Here is a 21,778-nt window from a genome sequence, read left to right as displayed (position 1 = left end):
TATAAGAAAGATGTCCCATGTTAAGCTGAGTACTATGTTCAGTTTTCAAGCTGAAAACCAGCTTATTTTCACGGTTACTTTTTTTAATCAATTAATTTCGAAATATTAAATGGTTCGCAATCAATACATTGGACCTTTTCCATCAATAATTTGAAGACACTTGATAAAAATGTTATCGTCTTCATATATATTTTTGCACTTTTAGTTTTGTGTTTTGGTGAAAAACTCGAACATAGTACTCACCTTTATTGAGCTAAACATTGAATCGGACATCACTCGATATGTTGATCACTGTTCACGAATTCTCTTTAAATGTGAGTATTAAAAGCAACATAAAATTATAACCTTTTTAGCAACTTTTATTGCAACTTAAAGAAGAATGATCCAAAGCAATCCTTATACTAGCTTACATAGTTCAGTTTAATTCCTAATACTATTTACTAAATTTCATTACAGATTGCCTTAAAGGTGAGTATTGAGTTCGAATTTAGCCGCTAAAATCGCTAAAGTGAAAACTAAATCAGTAAGAAAAATGCATGAAATTATACATATTTGTTGCAAATTTTATTATAACTTGATGGGGAAAAGCCCAAAGCAAATTTTCACAAAGTTTGTGTTCCTTAAAATGGATTATTAAAGAAAAGTAATCGTGAAAAAATGACTATTTTAGCGGCTAAACTCGAACTTAATACCCACCTTAAGCTGAGTACTATGTTCAGTTTTCAAGCTGAAAACCAGCTTATTTTCACGGTTACTTTTTTTAATCAATTAATTTTGAAATATTAAATGGTTCGCAATAAATACATTGGATCTTTTCCATCCATAATTTGAAGAGACTTGATAAAAATGTTATCGTCTTCATATATATTTTTGCGCTTTTAATTTAGTGTTTTGGTGAAAAACTCGAACATAGTACTCACCTTTAAAGAAAAAACAAACGAAAAAAAAAACAACAATACCTCCTTAATTGACTTTGATGGAATTCAATTTATATCAAAAATTTTTGAGTTTATGTAATGGTTATGGTTAGGTTATGGAGTGTATGTAATGCATATACTTTTTGTATTTTTAAATAAATTAAGTGATCTCATATTATATACAAATTATGGGCTTTTATTATGACCAGGTATGCTGTTGAAAGATTTCGAAAGATACAAATGTATCAAATAATATACAATTATTTCAAATTAGATCTGACTAGTTGTGTCTCATTTTTGAGATCTGATCAAATCCAATTTCATAGTATTTAGATCTGACCAGATATAACCATTTTTCGGATCTGCTCAGATCTGACAATATCTTGGCAAAGATCTAACCATATCAAATCAGATCCCCCAATTTTTACACGGGATATGGGAAAAGATAACTCCATGCCTAATAAAATTGAGATTCATTATTAGAGAATGAAATGGATTCACATATACCGGAGCTACTGTATCACATTTGAATATTGGAAGAGTTCTCCTTTTTAATAGTTGAGCCACAATAAAACATTTAACCACTCCACCGACAAGTGTGACCAGCGAACAATTGTTCAATGCAAAAGGACGTCTTTTTTTCGAACAAAGATGAAGAGAATGCACAAAAAATCCTTTCCTCATTATAATATCCAACTACTGAATTGTTATACTAAAATGTCTGCAAGTTCTAAAAGAATATTATAAGACTTAGGAATTACTTTTTTTGTTGCATTCTATGGGTAACTTGGAACAAGAGACATGGTAGGTTTGTATTCGATAACCAACTAATGGCGAAGATCGAAGTGTCAATAAATCAATAGTAGACAAAATTAAAGTTTAATTCTTTATTTTAATCAATGAATGTTGAACTGTTTACGCAATGTTTAGAAAGACAATGGATTAAAATAAAATAGTATGTGGCAATGTATGTATATGTAACGCAAATACTGAACAATAATAAAATGTAAGACAAAGTTCAGAACTACTATGACGCTTAACATATAAGAGATGCTAAAATAAAATCCTCTTAAATGAGGTTCATACTTTCTTAAAAATACAATAATTTAAAAATAATGACAAACAAAATTAAGGGTTTTCATAAATTGGAAAGTAAAAAATATATCGATGGATCATAAGGGCGGAAGATTGGATGAGATAATCATATTTGCTGCGACTGAACTTTCGATTACGTATTAGTATGAATCAATAGTATAAAATGATAACGCATTCGCCTAAATGCTGGAGTGCAATTAATTTTTGTTTGGTGATGCAGATGATTTGTATATATTCGGATTGTTTGTTATCGCACCAGCTATACTCGAAATTATAAATATTTATGTGGCTTTGTACTACCACTAATCATCGATGGTGTATTCCGGTAATTTGTCATATTTTGCTTTGGTTCCTTCATGATCAGTATCGACCAAAAGGATTGTATGCGAGTAACCCATGGTTACTTGAGGTATTTTCATGCTATCCATTTTCGGCACTTCCTTAGGAACTGTGGAAGACTTTTGAAATTCACCGATGCCCAATTCTCCATATGTCGGCGAAGCACCCCAAGCAATAAGAGTATCATCTGCCGAGATTACTATAGAAGTATTTGCGCAACCGACTGCGGTAATATTCCAGCCGGATAAATCTTGTACCGGTTTTGGATACATATTGGCTTCACCAGTTTTCTTGTTTTGACCAAACAGGAATAGGACACCCAACTCATTGACAACCAAGCTGTAAGTAGCACCGCAATAAACGCTGCGACCTCCTCGTCCTTGAATGTCAAAGAACTTTATTAGACGAGGAACCATCTCATCTTTGGGCTCTGCATGACCAAGACGTCCAAATCCACCAAAACCCCAACTGTAAACTCGCTTCTTCGAATCAATGGCCACCTGAAAAATGTATTATTGTCATTGTTTGTTTATATCGCTATCATAAGAGCAACAATTGTAATACGTACCGTGTGGTTATTGCCGCAAGCAAAGTCGACTATCTGCACACTATCGACTGGTGTTACATGACCTTCTTTGCTCTTCTCTATATAAAGAACAATTTTTTTCGGAGATGTTTCAAAGTGGAATGACAACTTATTGGCATTTACGAAGTATTTAGCATCAGTATTATGACCCAATTGACCGTATTCAGGTAAGCCAAAGGTATGCAAGTTTCCCTTTATATCCAATATTACAGAAAAATCTGCGCCACATCCAACGCGAATTATTGGCGGCCCACTATAATTGATTAATGTTGGTGTTGGTACCGTTGGAGTTACACTGCCAATTCCACATTGGCCGGACTTATTGTCACCACATGCAAACACTCTACCGGTGTCGGTTAAAAAAAGAGAATGATGACGTCCCACCGCAGCTTGCACAATATTGTAATTTTCCAATGCTGGTATAATGGTGGGCTTTTCACATAGTTTTGAGTCTGGTAACCCCAATTGGCCAGATGGGTTGCGTCCAAATGCCATAGCTTTACGGTCCATGTTGATGAGAATGGAATGTGCTGCTGAGCAACTGCTTGCTACAAAACGATACTAATAGAAAATGGAAATAAATACATCTAATTGAAGTAAAAAAGCTACAACATAGTACAGTTCTCTTTCTTCAAATTAACTATGTATATATTATGATAATTTTACTTTGTCAGAAGGCACATATCAATCCCCGTCCAGTAAAAATGATAACAGTAATTTACAATTTGTTACGGTTCTCCTGGGCAAGCGCTCATTTGACCGCCCATAAAAAGCAAGGTACGAAGCCAGTTAACTCAGTCTACACCCCAGGGCAGGATCCCAACCCTGTACCTTACCATTAAGCCCGCAAACAAATAAAATGTTTAACCATGACCACAAAAAAAAAACGCTACAACAATAGCAAAACCAACGACATCCACACAGAAAACAAGGAGCTGAGTTGGAATAGCCCCTAATACCGCCCACCCTACCTTGTCCATAAACACCCACTCCCAACCATCGTTTCTTTTCCTTATGGACCCTATCGCACACATCTTCCACACTTACCCCGTCATTGTAGCCGATCCCCCTCCAAGAGAACTTAAGCCTTCAGAATCATTTTGTTTTTTTTAGAATACTATTTATATTTTTTTATAATATTTGCTTAAACAAAAAAACTTATAAACGATATAACTTAAAAGAGTATACTCGAAAAGCATAATATCATCGCGTTTAAATTCTTTTTCCCAAACACAAAAAAATAAAAAAAGTAAAATATATAATACAAATTGATAACCATAACAAATAATATTCAGAAACACTCAAAATATGTATATCTGACCAGCGTTGCCAGAATTGTTTCACCAAAAACCGCTAAATTTTTCCAAAAAACTAGCCAAAAAAAGCTAAAAAATATTACAAAAAATAGCTAGAAAAAAAGCTAAAATTTTTTGTATCAAAAGCAGGGCTGTGGAGTCGAGCCAATTTTGCTCGACTCCGACTTCGACTCCAGCATTTTTCATCAGCTCGACTCCGACTCCGACTCCGGAGTCGACTCCGGGTAATATAACTAAATCTCATTTTAATACCACAAATTTGTAGTTCTATTGTGGGGGTGCCGTAAGTGGATCGATATAAAGTATCGTATTTATTTATGTGTGCAAAAAAAGGTCTTAATTTCACTTTAGATGCCAATTGAACTCTATATTTAAAATTTAGGGCAATGTTTAATAAATAAAATAATGATATAAATACCCATTATAATATGAGAAGATACCAACAGTATATGTATTTGTGGACCAAAATTATTGATACTATCTCAAATCCTTTAAATTTGTTGCGAACTATATGCATGAATTTGAATCTGAATCTATTTAGGCAAAATTGTATATACTTCTACAAAATCTATGTACTTAAAATTTAAAACTAACGTTATGGGACGTAACACAATTTTAACAAAAAATAAAAATGCAAGGAAAGTCTAAAGTCGGGCGGGCCGATTATAATATACTCTGCACAACTTTGTATTTAGATCTACATTTTGATAAAATCTCAAATCAGACTTCTACAAAATCTCGGGCAATATTTGGGAAATATTTATAATTGTTTAGACAATTTCGCAAAAATGCATTTATGATTCATTCATTGAAAAATTTGAAAATTTGAGTCATTTCTACAAGTTTTAGACTTAGCAGTGAGTATCAGTAAGCATACAATTTTGGAAAAATTTTTGTCTAGTAAATAAAATTTTGACTAAATTTTCTATAGAAATAAAATTTTGGCAAAATTTTCTATAGAAATCCAATTTTGACCAAATATATAGAAATAAAATTTAGAAAAAATTTGGCTAAATTTTTTATAGAAATAAAAGTTTGAAAAAATTATTAATAGAAATACAATTTAAAAAAATTGTGTATTAATTTTACAAAATTTTCTATAGAAATAAAATTTTGCAAAATATTCTATAGAAACAAAATTTTGACTAAATTTTATATAGAAATAAAATTTTGACTAAATTGTATATAGAAAAAAATATTTCTATAGTAATACAATTTTGAATACATTTTTTATAGCAGTGAGTTTCAGTGAGCATCAGTAAGAAAAAAAATTTGAGAAAATTTGCTATAGAAATAAAATTTGACAATTTTTTCTTATAGAAATAAAATTTTGATAAAATGTTCAATAAAAATATGATTTAAGAAAAAATTTTGTGTAGAAAATAAAATTCTGCAAAATATTCTACAGAAACAAAATTTTGACTAAATTTCCTACAGAAGCAAAATTTTGACAAAATTTTCTATAGAAATAAAATTTTGAAAAAATTTTCTATTGAAATAACATTTTGACCAAATTTTCTAATAAAAAAATCTATTACTATAAAATATTGGCAAAATTTTCTATAGAAATAAAATTTTGATTTAAATTTTTATAGAAATAAACTTATCAATAGAAATAAAATTTTGAAAAAAAAATTGTGTAACAAACTAAATTTTGCAAAATTTTCTATAGAAACAAAATTTTGACTCAATTTAAATAAATTCAATAAAATTTTGACTAAATTTCCCATAGAAAAAAATATTTCTATAGTAATAAAATTTTGAATAAAATTTTTATAGAAATAAAATTTTGACAAAATTTGCTATAGAAATAAAATTTTGACAAAACTTTTTATAGAAATAACATTTTGACAATTTTTCTATAAAAAACAACTTTGAAAAAATTTTCTGTCAATATTCCACATATGTTTATGGCCTTAAGATAAAATTAAACAAAATAATTTCGATTGTTCGAAATATTTCAAATAAATTGATATGGGCATTAAAATGGATCGATCCAGCCTATCTGCTAGTCTAGCATTCTAGGAAACATAAAAAGATAGTCGTAATTGGAAGTTGATTTTCATTTACAATCATGCTGTACATTGATCGAATGAATAACGCAATGGAAACTAATTTGCGTAAAAACTTGCTTAGTTACAAAAATGTGAAGTATTTTAAAAAATTTGGTTTAGCCGGAGTCGGAGTCGAGCAAAATTTTTACGACTCCGACTCCGACTCCAGCAAAATCTTCAGACTCCGACTCCGACTCCAAGACTCCGACTCCGACTCCACAGCCCTGATCAAAAGTCACATTTTTGATTGAAATTTAACAAACTTAAAGGCTTTATTTCACTTAAAATGCATATTATTTTAATTGTATTCATTTTATTTCCATTTCTGTGAGACTGTAAGAAAATCTATGTCATATTAGCTCTGTTTGCGTACTCGATACATTTTGATTACTATCACAAATTTTTACTGGAAGTTCTTCATTTATATTTCCTAGTAAAAACTTTTTTCCCGGTAAACTTGCAATTATCAGATGGTTAATCATCAAAATATCAATATATTTCGTTTTAACTGAATTAATGATAAATTCCTGAATGTGTACACTTCTCCTAATATTACCCAAGAGAATAAAACACATTCTAACTGTCTTGCAAGTTTATACTGAATAACTTTTATTCGAAAATTTCCCATACAAACCTATTGTCCAATTTTCGTAAATGTAAATCCATTCCAGTAATAAATAGCAGATTTATTTTGATCCTATCACTACGAATTTTTTATTGCATTTTTTTGTTGTTAAAAAAAATAATACCACATTCAAAACTTTATTTCCTTAATTATTTCTATGTTCGGTTCCAAAGATTTTTGTACACTAATGATTTTGGTATTGATTCAGAGTCAAATTTGAATATATTCGTTTTTTTTCAGCTTTTTCTTCATGAGCTATCACAGTGCTTTAAAAACGTGCTAACGACAACATAAATTTCCTAATTCAGACTCGACTTTAAGTAGAAATTATTCTGCGTATACGTTTTTAAAATAAAATGTTGCAAAACCTCTTCTATTTTTGAACGCTATTTTGGTTTGTGGTCGAGATACAAAAACTCCACAAATTTAAAGACTACACGCAGAGAAGGAATATGATCCATCAAACAGCAAAATGTTATTTTTGTATGGCGACCATGTAACATGTTAGTCACTAAAATGTTATTTTATCGTCAAATATAAACTGCTTGCCGAAATCAGATACATGATTTCCGAGAAAATAACATGTTTGCGAAAACCATGTTACATGGTCACCACCCAAAAATAACATTTTGCTCTTAAAACATGTTTGAGGTGATCATATTCCTTCTCTGGGTGTATTTAATTAATTTTAAGAATTTTGTTAGAATTGACCCTAGCCTTCTTTCATGAAAAGATACCCATTTTTACGTTGAATCACTTAACTATAAGGACAAAACCATTTTATCGGCTTTTGGACAAGGAAAACAGTTTATAACATATAAGAGAAATTCACAAATGCTATTATAACCAAAATTCGCGTTCGTATTTTAAAGACATGAAATCTTTGGCCTCATGACAATATTTTTTCAGTGTACAAAGCAATTCACATCTACTATTTTAATTTAGTAATATCATAATAACTTTAGAATACGTATTATAGGATAAAAAGGATAAACGGGTCAAATGCTATTATTCCTAATAATTTACTGACAGTTTATATAAGGAATTTGTATGGTAATAGTAGATTTAAAATTTACGATAACTTTTATGAATACGAGGAAAAAACTTTACAACAAGGTGTATTTGCGGCAAAAATGCCCGCATAATGGCTGGAATAATTATTAAGGCTTCAATTGAGCTCTGAAATATGCGGTAAACCTTATTCTGGCAGCAAGACTTAGATAAAAACGAAGTTTTATCCATATTTCAATAGGAACATGTCGAAAATAAAAAAGCCAAAAATAGCTAAAAGGGTCATGAAAAAAAGCCAGAAAAAAAGCTAAAAGCTAAATGCATTTTTTCCCCGCTAAACGTCTTTAAAAAAAGCCAAATCTAGCGGGAAAAAAGCTAAATTGGCAACGCTGTATCTGACTAACACTTCCTTTCCTTTACTTTTAGAACATTTCGCTAGATCTGATAGGCTCTCTACACGGCGCAAATACGCCACACTCTCAAACTGGGGGCTAATCACGGCATTGGATATCGAGAACTTTTGATCGAAATCTAAATTTTTCGGATCACGGGAGTCGATATCGAGTTTTTTTGATCGACAATTTTTTTTGATTGGTAAATTGCAATCGTGAAACATTTTTCACTTGTTTTTTACATTGTTTTCGCCATATAGCAAATGTAAATATATTAGTTTTAGTTCGAATTGTTGCTAGTTTGTAGTAAATTTACATATAATGAACATATTTTGAATATTTAGGACTAATGCAACTCCAATAAAAGTTAAACAAAAATTGGTCATAGTCGAGTTCGGCAGCGAGTATCCTAGCTTGGCAAATAACCATATATAAAGTGAACATGCTAGATCGATATCCAAGAGATTGTGATCAATCAAATACCGTACCATTCTGTGACAACATAACGCTTCTGGACCACCTTGTAAGAATAGTGAATTATGAAGGCTTCCACTCGCAAAAAGTTTTAAGACGGCAGACAATTGTAAAGTGATAGAATTGACGTTGACATGCCACCAAAAATTATTTTCCATTTGAACGCCTCCTTCGTCAGCCGAAATCGCCTGCAAAAGGTGACTTTCTAACAGTGCACACCATTTCAAACCCATGTACTTACACCAATAGCAATGTGCACTTTTATTCCTTATTTGTCGCCGAATTATTTTATATTCATCTCATCCTCCAATTAGGAAGGAATTCGGAGGAATGTAAAAAGAGATATGGGTCCATAAGATATAATGCAATACAATTTACTTTTTACTTTGAAACCTCCAAAAACATGTTTTTTTCTACATTCTATTTTGTGGCGCTAACTTAATTTTATCATTTCATTTTGTTCTGCTTCGTTTTTTGCTGTTGGCAACGCTTGAGAAATTGCATAAAAATTCGATCGAATCCCGTGATCCAAACTTTTAATCGTATCGACAATTTTTTCGATACGATTATGAATTCGATATCGAATGCCGTGATAAGCCCCCTGGCCTTAACAGTACTCTACCTAGAGGAGCTCTCTTAAAGTAGTACGCACCCGGCACCCAGGGGTTGAAAACCATCCGTCTACAGCGACCCCATATTAGCCCAGCGAAACAACCTAATTTAAAGGACACCCTCCACTAATAACCATATAGTTAATAAAAATAATGTACCCCATAAATATCAACTCTCTACCAGAATAATAAGTATAAAATAATTCCTACATAACTTATCATAAAAATTAATATTTATACACACACATGATGCAAAAGAAAAATATAACACTACATGGATAAAAAAATATATATATTGTTTTCCCACTTTTTAGCGCTATACAACAAGAAAAAAAATGTTAAAACGTTTTTTTCTCTGTCGAATAGGACAATATCTATCGAAATACCCCGGTTCCTCAGGCTTAAACTTGCTTAATATTCCTATGATTGCTATCAGACCCTGGCACTGGGCAATTGCAATTTTTAATCCGTCTTCTCCGGAACACAATACTAAAAAGCCAGTGGTTTAGTAGCCAGGGTAAAGTCTGGACTTTGCAAAAAAAAAAAAAAAAAAATACGAAAACTTCACAATATGAGATGAGACAAAAAACAATCTAATTGGCTCTGATGGACGGCATGGACATGGGTGGATAAAAGCGTTAGAGTTAAAGAACGAAATATTTGCCAAACATTAAAATTTGGAAGTGGCTGTTTTCGTGGAAACCAACTTGGAGTATTTCGCCGAATGAAGGTAGGTACTATGTTCGGTTTTCGCGTTGAAATTTTCGCGGTTACTTTATTAAAACTGTTCAATATTAAGCAGATAAATTAACTCAATTGATGCGCAGTTTCTTTTTCCTCAAGAAATATAAAGTGGTTCTCAACTCGAAAACCGAACATAGTACTTTTACCTTTAGAGGTAAAATGTGTGCTGCGGACTATATCACCATTCCTGAAGACATATCTTCCAAGTCTGGACATATTCGGCTTGAAACCAGGACAAAACGACACCTTTATGCAGGATAACGATCCTAAGCATACGCGAAAAAGGCTAAAAAGTAGATTGGCCTCCCCAATCGGCCGATTTAAACCCAATCGAAATCTTTGGTCTGTTTTAACCCTCAAATGCCAATCCCGCCTTTAGGCGTGCTTCATAAAAAAATAGTAAAACACATATTAAGACAACAAAAATGGGTAAAATAAAAAGAAAACTTTTCTTGCTTTTGTGACGTTAACATTGAATATTTAATCAGCAAAAAATTGGGGCATTAGAGGGTTAAAAAAAAAAGATTTTTGCTAAAAAGCATCCACCTACGACCGTTAATGAACTTAGGGACCGTTCTACTGAAGCCAGGGTAAATCAAAGACAATACACGTAGGAAGATGGGAAATTGGCTACTGAGCACATCAAACCATTTTCGTTTATCGAACCAAACGCGTATACGACAAGTATTGACATAGCATTAACATGCCAATAAAAAGAAATTAAGTGAAGAAAATACATTTCCATAAAGTGGAAAATTTAATTTTTTTGTTGTTGCCTAAAATTGAACATTGTTTCATTAAGAAAATTAAGTTTTTCATTTAAAAAATAAAAACGAAAAACAAAAAAGTTACAAACATGTATGGAGAAACTAACACCGTCAATGCAACATTTGCATTGACGTGTATTGTCTTTGGGGTAAATATTGATGCAGAAGTGCTAAATAAACTCGTAAAAAGTATGCCAAAAGAATAAAAGCTGTTAAAAAATCACCTGGAGATCGCACAAAATACTGGTAGAAGTCAAATACGACTTTTCCGCTAGGGGTCATAATTGTTCACAATTATGCCCTTGTATTAATATCCGCTAAAACTTTATATTTAAAGAATTATTTTAAGTTTCTGTTTTTTTTTGTATTTAGTAATTGGAATGTTTTTAAAATAATTAAAAAAAGTTGACATTAAAGTGAATAAAATGTTTTGTTACATTTTTTAAAAAAACTTGAATTTCATGAACAATATTGTCCCTTACTGTATATAGATAGGAAAAGTCTACAAGTAATTTCGAACCGATATGAAATTTTGCGCCAGAAAATTTTAGATAGCCAGAATTGAAATACATACTTATGAACCGATATAGACAACATTTTATGTGATTGGGAATCGGTTTATCTGGGGGCTCTATGTTACTATAGACTGATATGGACAAATTTTGGCATGGTCCATACTAACACAATGTACCAAATTTCAACCGAATCGGATACATTTTGCTCCTCCAAGGGTTTTCAGAGGCACGGTTACCACAGTTGATAGAATTCTATCAAAAATGGTAGATTTTTTTCTGTTTGGTAGATTAGTAGAATTCTAGATGTTCTGGTAGTTTGGCAGAATATATCTCTCTAAAATTCTCTATAAAATAAAAATTTGACAAAATTTTAAATAGAAATAAAATATTGGCACAATTTTCTACAGAAATAAAATGTTAACAATTTTTTTAGCAGAAATAAAATTTTAGCAAAATTTTCCATGAAAAAAATATTGCAAAATTTTCTATGGAAATAAAATTTTGGCAAAATTTTCTATAGAAATAAAATTTAGGCAACATTTTCTATAGAAATAAAATGTTGGCAAAATTTTGTATAGAAATTAAATATTCACACAATTTTAACAAAATTTTCTATAGAAATAAAATTTTGGCAAAACTTTCTATAGAAATACAATTTTGGCAAAACCTTTTTTAGAAATAAAATTTTGGCAAAATTTTCTATAGAAATAAAATTTTGGCAAAACTTTTTGTAGAAATAAAATTTTTGCAAAAAATTCTATAGAAATTAAATTTTGGCAAAATATTCTATAGAAATAAAATTTTAGCAAAATTTTCTATAGAAATAAAATATTCACACAATTTTAACAAAATTTTCTATAGAAATAAAATTTTGGCAAAATTTTCTATAGAAATAAACTTTTGGCAAAATTTTCTATATAAATAAAATTTTGGCAAAATTTTCTATAGAATTACAATTTTGGCAAAATTTTCTATAGAAATACAATTTTGGCAAAATTTTCTATAGAAATAAAATTTTGGCAAAATTTTCTGTAGAAATAAAATTTTGACAACATTTTCTATGGAAATAAAATTTGGGCAAAATTTTCTATGGAAATAAAATTGAAAAAAATTTATTTAGAAATAAAATTCTGGTAAAATTTTCTGTAGAAATACAAATTTTCACAAAATTTTTGAAGTTAAAGCTAACTTAGCTATTATTATGTGTCATTAATAGATGGCAATCAAGAGCGAAACATTTTAAGCTATATTTTTTGCATAGCATCAAATGTTTCAAAGCTTTCTGTTGTCTCTCATTTATTTTTATATAACTACAGGATAGTATATGTAGTAAATGTTCAGCCGTAGAAAGGATTGATTTAACTGATCTCGGAGAAGTTTGCACAATGAATTTTTTAATAGAAAACAATTGAGAGAATTTTCTTTAAACTCAAATAATTTTTTGAAGGTAGGACATATGGACGTCCAGAGTTTAAATCCGCCTTTTCGTTCCTCTAAATTTGATGAGTTTAAATCTTTGGTGAATGACTCGTTATTGGACGCTATAGCAATATCGGAGACATGGTTAAAACTTCATATATCAGATTGTTCCATGAACATACATGATTATTTTTTTGATTAGAAATGATAGGTTGGATATGAGAGGAGGTGGTGTGGCGCTCTTTATTCGCAAGGTTATATCTGCTAGAGAGGTATAAAGGTGTTCAAACCCATCGATATATGAGGCCCTTTTTGTTGAGATCTGCATAGCGGGAGATAAAGTGCTCGTTGGAGTTGTATACGTACCACACGGCAATTTAGAAAGTTTAGATGTAGTGCTGGGGATATTAGCGCAAGATATAGGAATATTGTTATTATGGGGGATTACAATATGAATATGTTCAACCCATCTAAGGCCTGTCATATACGAGATCTTTGTCACACCTGTGGATTGAATTATTTCCGTAACTGTTTGCCTACCCATTTTGATATACATTATAATTCTACTTCATTGACCGACTTTGCAATCGTCAGTGATATTGATTTTGTGAAATCTTCTGGGCAATTTGTGACACCCTCTATATCACATCACTCGTTTATATATTTAAGCTTTGATGTTGCTTTCAAAGTTACTGAGACATGGACCTATGTAAAAGATTATACAAGGATCAATCTAGATGCTGTATACGATTTTATGACTGAGCAGACATTGGAAGCTTTGAATGGGACGAACAACGTTGATGTGCAACTTGATACTTTTAACAATCTATTATTTGACATTCACGATAATGTTCCAGTTATGAAAATAGAATATAAGGATAATACCTATTTTATAGATTTGCCAGACGTTAGAAGTGCTTGTAGATTGCGTGATTTGTCATTTAGGGCGTTTATTGAAAATCGCAGCACGGAAACCTGGGGAACGTACTGTAAGTACAGGAATATTGTGAAATCTATTTTGAGGAAACATAAAAAAAGATATTGGACGGAGCGTTTTAGTAGTTGCGACAAGAGATACATATGTGATGCTATTAATAGAAGATTGTGCGGAAGGGTTAGACAAGCAACTGAACAGTTTGACACTGATTCTCTTAATCATTACTTTGTTTCTCAGCAGACAATGATGTTGGATAGAGAGCCGGATTTTGAATCATTCCCCGACAATGGATTTTCTTTTAGATGTATAGATGCGGTTGAACTGAGAAATGCGTTTACGCATTTTCTAAATCAATACAAAAAAATTAAACTTTAAGTAATTTTATTTCATATCACTTTTCTTATAAGACGTATTGAAATGCAATGAATCACGAAGCCAAATTATTAACAATACAGTTTGCCACGTTAACTTGATGGAGAAACTATCGAATATGTTCAATTTTGCTTCCACTTCTGGTAGGTTAATATATTCATATTTGATAAACCGTGAACAGTTTGTTTGCGTTGGCAATAGAGAATCCTTGGTTGAGAAGTGCACGAGTGGGATACCACAAGGATCCGTCCTTGGGCCCTTATTGTTCCTAATTTATGTAAACGATTTTGTTGAATTCATAGATACGTCGAACTTATATTTTTGCTGATGACATCAATTTGTTTTTCTCGTGTGACAAGCAATTCAATGATTCTCATCAAGCCACTATGAATTATGTTTTATCTAGAGCTTCAAATAGGGCTAGAGCCAACTTTTTTAAGTTCAACACGAATAAAACTAAAGCGTTGAGTTTAGGCTCGCGGAATGATCATTTTGAATTTGATATTCGCTTCGATGGGATTGCAGTTGAGTTTGTGGACACTTTAAAATGCTTGGGTGTTACAATTGGTAAACAATTAAAATGTTTCTGTTAAGAATAATCTAGGACATTCCCTTCTAATGACGCATATTCTTTATTGTTTGGAGGTGTATTCTGGCACTACCCTACAAAACATAAGAAAGCTACGAGTTATCTTCAATCGAATATTGAGATACATGTTTGTAATTTATTCATTGCGGGGTTGAAAGCTATTTGGTTATAAAAGATTTGTTAAAAAATTAAAAAAAAAAATTGTACGTTTGATCTGAATTTCGTTTGACCCACAGGGACTATATATAAATATGGACATATATGGATGAATTTTTGAATGGTTGTTAAAGATCATATACTAATTCAACGTGCCAAATTTCAACCGGATCGAATGATTTTGTTGCTCCAAGAAGCTCCGGAGGTCAAATCTGGGGATCGGTTTATATGGGGACTATATACAATTATGGACCGATATGGACCAATTTTTGCATGGTTGTTATATACTAAAACCACGTACCAAATTTCAACCGGATCGGATGAATTTTGCTACTCCAAGAGGTACCGGAGGTCAAATCTGGGGATCGGTTTATATGGGGCCTATATATAATTATGGACCGATATGGACCAATTTTTGCATAGTTGTTAGATACCATATACTAATACCACGTACCAAACTTCAACCGGATCGGATGAATTTTGCTCCTCCAAGAGGCTCCGCAAGCCAAATCTTCGGTTTATATGGGGGCTATACGTAAAAGTGGTCCGACCCACATCAATAACAACTACTTATGTCAAATTTCAAGTTTATAGCTTGTTTCGTTCGGAAGTTAGCGAGATTTGAACAGACGGACGACGGACATTCTTAGATTGACTCAAAAATTTCACCACGACCCAGAATATATATACTTTATGGGGTCTTAGAGCAATATTTCGATGTGTTACAAACGGAATGGCATAGTTAATATACCCCCATCCTATGGTGGAGGGTATAATAATGTACAAACATAACTTTGAAAATATACATATGTAATCAGAGGAACACTCACCTTTTCATCTGTGAATCGATGGAAACTGTACAAGTTTGGGCGAACTTTCACTACATTTTTGCGATCTCTTTTGCCTGTCAGATCCCATGTAACCATGCCAGCAATTAGCATTTGTCCTGGGGTCTTCTCCATGGTAGCCAATAAATCATCTGGTAATTTAGTTGGGGGGTCCATGTCATCACTTGGAATTAATACTTCTACTTGATTCGAAGTAGATTGCCCTTCATCCTCAGATTCTTCACTTACGTTGTCTTCATAGTCAGATTCCTTCTTTTTGGGACGTCTTTTATTTGGACCATTTCCATTACCACCAGCTTTTCTTTTGGCAGACATTGTACAAGGTAAAACAAAATGACTGAAAAATCAAAGAAACAAAGGCAGCATTAGTTAAGCCTTTATCGAAATTTGCTGTAAGCTAAAACAAAATCACCGGTCTCAGATTGCGAGCGTGTGTTTATCTACTTGCGAATTGTCTTAGTATTTGTGTCTGCCGATTCTTTATATGCACTAAAGAAAAGCTATAAAGAAAGCGTAAAAAGTCGTATTCATTTACTCAGAATGCTTATTTTGTTCTATGCGACAATAAAATAAGTTTCATTTTATCTGGTTATCTATATTAAGGAAGCATATAAAAAATCCTCTAATATGAATTACATCCTGATATCCGCCAATTTGCAAGCTTGTATAAAAAGTACAGACGCCACTATATTTTTTCGTTTTCTACAACTTTGTATGAATAAATCTACTGTCCATTTACTTACTCAATATTGCAACATACCTTTATTTAGAAAATATCAGTCTCACTTTTGTTTGAAAACAAAAATATAAAATTCAAATAACTCAATAACTCAAACAAATGGACGCAAAATAGATGACGCTCTCTTTCTTCTCTCCTCCACAATGAAACGCGCTTGTTAATGTAGAGCTGCAAAACAATCGATAGCACTATCGATTATCGATAATTTTATTTTGAAGGTACTATCGATATTTAGCGATACGTTCGAAAAACCCAGATCACCTAAAAACAACGGCGCTACACACAAAAAAATTGTAATGGCCGCGACATATTCGGTAGAGTTTTGTGTATAGAGTATAGAGAAGTTAATGCACACGATTTTTAAACCAGCTAGTCTCTTTTAAAAATTTTTAATATTTGTTCCAAATATTCCTCAAATAAATGTTTGATTATTTAGAGACCTCTTAGAACTGTTACGCACACAATGATTGTAACAAATCAAATGTTTGCTGCCAACATCTCTCCAAAATAGGCTTGACAACCCTGTTATGAATAAAAATTTTCATTAGAGGTGCGTACCAGCCCTGCCACCATTTCAAAGTTAGATTTCATCCTCATCGCTACCACAGACTCGTAAATGTCACCACAACAATCGCCAACTGTGATGGGGGAAGCATATCAAAAAGTACAAAATTTACGTGAAAGTATTTTGCCATCATTATGTCAAATAAAAATCAAAAGAAGCATTGTGATTTGAATATTTTCAAAACATGTAGGTAAATTAAATACTTTTATATCGATTTTTTTTTTGACAAATGGCAGATTTTTTGCAGGAAACTTTGAAATCCTTATTACGGAAGAAAGAAGCTATGGTTTTTACTTTGTTATAAAAAGTACTCCTTTTGCAAAAATTTTAATCAAAGTAAAACTCTGGCTTCTGGGCCATAAAGTAGAGTAATAGCGCATATTATCAGTATCTTATAACGTGGGGTTTTTCATTCTGTTTGTAACACATACAAATAACGAATTCTGACTATATAAAGTATATATAGTCTTGATCAGGGAGAAATTATAAGACGATGTCTCTCTGTCTGGCTATCTGTTGTAATCAGGCTACTTCCTTCAATAATGAACCTATAGTGCTGAAATTTTAACAGACACGTTTTTCTTCTACATGCAGGTCAATTTTGAAGATGGGACTACTTCGGCCTAAGTTTCGATTTTGCTTCCATATGAACCGACCCCCGAATTGGGGTCTTCATGACATAGACATTAAAACTTTTATCCGATTTGCATGAAATTCAAAACGTAGAGGTACTTTTGGTCCATTAAAGGGTGTGCCGAATTTGGTGTGAGTCGGTCAATGTTTTGGTACTTTTTTCGAAACAAGTGGTATTGGTTCGGCATTGTTTTGAAATTCCAAATTATGGAGTCTACACGTTAAATCTAAAGCACAAAGGTGCACAAAATTTTCCTCCAGAATACGTAGAATTTTATAAGGAATGTAGTCCTTCTAGACTCAAAATACAGACCCCACTTTGTTCAAATTTTGCAAAAAAAAAAAATAAATTGTAAGGCCCTCTCTCGCAAATATTAGATATATTCGCATATATACACAATCTTTTTATGGTAGTTTATAAGTTCTATCCAGCAAAGCAAAAATCATGAAAATCGGTGCATAATTGCGCGTTTGCCAAGAAAAAATTATGATGATATCTTAATCCATTAAAAAGTTACAGATTTATTTCCAAAAAAAGCGATTTGGAACTACTTTAGTTTGGAAAATTTGAAAACAAATAATTATTTTTGTCATGACATATCTACAACTTTTACTCGAAAGAATTTGTCGAGTAACATGTAGTAAAAAAATTTTAAAAGAGACATGCATTTTGACATTGTTCTCTTAAAATTGTTTACTACTTTTACTATTTTTTGGGGTTGAGGAACGGTTTCTAGTAAAAACTAGTAAAAGTAGTAACTAGTAGTACGTAAAGGAACACAACTAGTGTTTACTTTATATATCAGAGTCGAAGAAAAGCACGTCGATGTTGCTTCTTCACTTTGAACTCTGTTCTAAATGTAAACAAACTGTTTTGAATAACATTTTTCAAAAAACACCAAAAAATGACTTACAAAGTATTGTAAGAAAATTAAGCCTATTTCTGATATCCGAACGAAAGCAATTGCGAACGAACGGCAGTCACTCACTTTCGTCTAGATTTGGGTTTCTCTAACTTTCTTTCGTTCGTTCGCATGATTTACGTTACGATTTACGTTGAGATAAAATATGTCAAATGCTAATATAGCCATATCATAATAATTTGAAATATCTGTATAACGTCCATACTATTTTGGCATGCTACGTCATCAAAACTCAATTTGGCATTAGGGCTGTTTTCTTTTAGCACTGGATGCAACATTTGTATGGGCTATCCAGAACATCTTTGCACTGGTGTTCTGTCCAGAACAACTCATCAGTGCAAGTCGCGCCGATGATGCCAGATTGCATTTTGATAAAGTGACAATAGCAATTTACATGAAATTCAAAGTGGTACAGTGTCATAAATAATTGCAGCAGTAAATATTTATTACTATTTGAACATTTCATACATTAAAAACGCAAGATTTCACTTCTTTTCTGTGTTTGTTTTTAAACAGTCGATGACAGTGTTGCATATTTTTGGAGATGTCCTGGATAAACGAGTACTCTATTTTCTTTTAGTCCTTCACGGCTTAGGGTATCCAGTTCTAAAAGAAAACAGCCCTATTGTAGTTGTTTTGTTTATTATTTGTTTATTTTTGAGTGCCGTGTTTAATTTTTTGCACAATGAATGTCTCATTTGCGCTATATTTTATGAATGGCGAAAATAGCGAAGCCGCTGAAATTCCACGGAGTAAACTACGGGATGCATCTAATGTCTTGGAATTGCCATCAGCCAGGTAAATAATCAATGTTTATATCTGTGCATTTTGACGAACAAATATGTTAATACTTTAATTATTCCGGATTTATTAGTAATTTTCGTGTCACCAAAGACATTTTGAAAGCTCTGATTGACATTTTACAATTGGAATGGAGACCAAGTTATCGTTGCACTGCCGTAAGAATTGATGTAAAACTGGCAACATTTTTGCGATTCCTGGCCACTGGAGGATACCAACATTCGATTGGAAATGAAAATATTTTTTCTACTGCCAATACGACAGTTTGTCGTACAATTTCAAACACGAACTTATTTGAGAAACATGTTTGCCCAAAGTGGATAAAAATGCCGCAACGAGAAGACGAAGATTCCATAAAACGGTCATTCTTTATAAAACGTGGATTCCCGAGGGTTATAGGATGTGTGGATGGAACCCACATTAGAATCAAAGGACCCAGTACCGAAGATAAAGCCCAATACTACAACAGGAAGGGATTCTACAGCATCAATGCAATGATCGTAATACACTTTAACAATAATTTCAAATCAAATTTTAATTGGCATTTTATTTTTAACAGATATGTGATAATGATTTACGAATTCTCGCTGTTGATGGACGTTTCCAGGTGCAACCCATGATTCTTTTGTTTGGGAGTATAGTGCTATTCATCACCAATTGAAAAATGAGTTCGACGCAGGGAAACGAAATTTTTGGATTTTGGGTAAATTGGTAACAGCTGCAAAGCAAAATAAAATAATTATATCAAAGATGTGCGTCCTTTATCCTTAAAAAAAAAAATTGCATTCGTACTTTAAGCCTTGTACTAAGATCACGTTTTCACACGAGAAACTGTTATACTCCATATAAAAAACGTTGGCGCGGAATATATGCGAAATCTTTGTTTTGAGTATTTTCAGACACATATTTGTACAACCCTGGATTTTTCGCACGAAAAATAGGCAGGCATATTATTTCGCATAAATAGGTTAACATCCCTGGGTTTGAGACCCTATTTACGGAGATAGAAGAAGATATTCGTTTTTCGCAGAACCAAACTTAGTACTAAGTATTAAGGACAAGAAAACTTTGGCCTCGCAATATTTTTTCAGTGTAGATATTACTAAAGTTAACCTTAGATTTTCTTATTTGATCAAATCGAAAATCGTTAATACTTTATAGGCGATAGTGGTAACAAACTGCTCCGTTATCTGATTCCCTACAGGAATCCTACAACAGGTTATGAAAAACGCTACAATAAAGTACATACAAGCACTCGAAATGTGGTGGAGCGCACTATAGGCGTACTTAAAAATCGTTTTCGTTGTGTACTGGGCTTAAGAGGTCTCCATTACAGCCCCGAAAAGGCATGCAAAATATTAAATCCATGCTGCGCTTTGCATAATATATGCATTCACTTCAATTGTGAGCTACTGAACGATTTGCCAGAGATTGTCACAGAAGATGAACAAGTTCAGGACTACCACAGTGGAGAATCGGAAAGTAATATTGGAGCTACTATAAGAAATCAAATAGCAATAAATTTGTAATATTGTTATGTGTAATTTCATTTTGTTAAATATATTATTTATTTTTTTTATTTTGTTTTTAAAATTATTAATTATTATATCTATAATATGAATAAGTACATAAATTAAATACATATTTGACATAAAAAAACATATGTATTAATTATATAAAATAATGCTTTATACATTTCTTTTATAAAAAACAAAAAAGGGATTTTCGAAAGCTTTTTTTTTTTCTTTCTTTAAAGTCTTTCATTGTAATTCGCCATTCAGGCTTCGAATTGCAAACTTAAGTGGTAAATATTCAAAAAAGTTAATAAGTTTTAGTCAATTGTAATATTTTTAATATTAAATAATATTTATAATATTAAAATTATTAGCTTTTTTTAATATTTAATAAGGAACTTTGACACAGTCTTTTAAAAATATATATAAACTTTAAGTTTATAGTACAAAGTAATATAAATACAGCAATCTAAGACAACAAATGGCCAGATTGGTAATCATTATCTAAAAAATCTTTTAAACGCAATGATAACTCTTTTTCGGCATTTGATTTCTTTTGCGGCATTTGAAATCTCTCTGGCCGCATTTGCATTTTCTTTTGCTGCTGACACAGATTCTTCGCTTGATTTTAACTGCATGCGTATGAGATTCAACTGTTCATCTGCAAAGCTAGTTCAGCGGGGCAAGAGCTGGCTCCCACAGATGATGGCCATAGCAATAGTACAACAGCAAAATAACAATTTAACTGTCGCTGGGTTTATTAACGGCGACAAGCGTACATTGACGTTGGATACGGCTGCGTCGAAGTCTATAGTTAGATCAGACATAGTAAAAGA

At 32.1% G+C, this 21,778-nt stretch overlaps 1 protein-coding gene across 2 annotated transcripts; it reads right to left on the bottom strand.

Annotated features, from left to right (window-relative positions):
* Positions 1 to 1,789: 1,789 nt before the first annotated feature.
* On the bottom strand, positions 1,790 to 16,678 carry LOC142225460 (protein RCC2). 2 transcript variants are annotated; one of them, XM_075295216.1, is made up of 4 exons: positions 16,528 to 16,678; positions 15,750 to 16,104; positions 2,920 to 3,498; positions 1,790 to 2,851 (listed from the first exon to the last, which is right to left on the bottom strand). In XM_075295216.1, the coding sequence occupies exons 2-4, from the start codon at positions 16,080 to 16,082 to the stop codon at positions 2,315 to 2,317; spliced, it is 1,449 nt and encodes a 482-aa protein (XP_075151331.1). In that variant the 5' UTR covers positions 16,083 to 16,104; positions 16,528 to 16,678; the 3' UTR covers positions 1,790 to 2,314. The 2 variants fall into 2 exon arrangements, with proteins under 2 accessions (XP_075151331.1, XP_075151332.1); XM_075295217.1 differs by lacking the exon at positions 16,528 to 16,678 and adding an exon at positions 16,180 to 16,249.
* Positions 16,679 to 21,778: the final 5,100 nt, after the last annotated feature.

This window comes from Haematobia irritans, chromosome 2 (genome assembly GCF_050003625.1).
Source record: "Haematobia irritans isolate KBUSLIRL chromosome 2, ASM5000362v1, whole genome shotgun sequence".
NCBI lineage: Eukaryota > Metazoa > Arthropoda > Insecta > Diptera > Muscidae > Haematobia > Haematobia irritans.
This window is presented reverse-complemented; position numbering and strand designations above follow the sequence as displayed.

What these genes read in the sequence shown, in the direction of transcription:
- LOC142225460 (XM_075295216.1), bottom strand. Translation starts at nt 16,082, where the DNA reads ATGTCTGCCAAAAGAAAAGCTGGTGGTAATGGAAATGGTCCAAATAAA. An exon ending in ATCGATTCACAGATGAAAAG is followed by an intron (nt 3,499 to 15,749) that starts GTGAGTGTTCCT and finishes ATTTTCTATTAG; the next exon opens with TATCGTTTTGTAGCAAGCAG. An exon ending in CTTGCGGCAATAACCACACG is followed by an intron (nt 2,852 to 2,919) that starts GTACGTATTACA and finishes TACATTTTTCAG; the next exon opens with GTGGCCATTGATTCGAAGAA.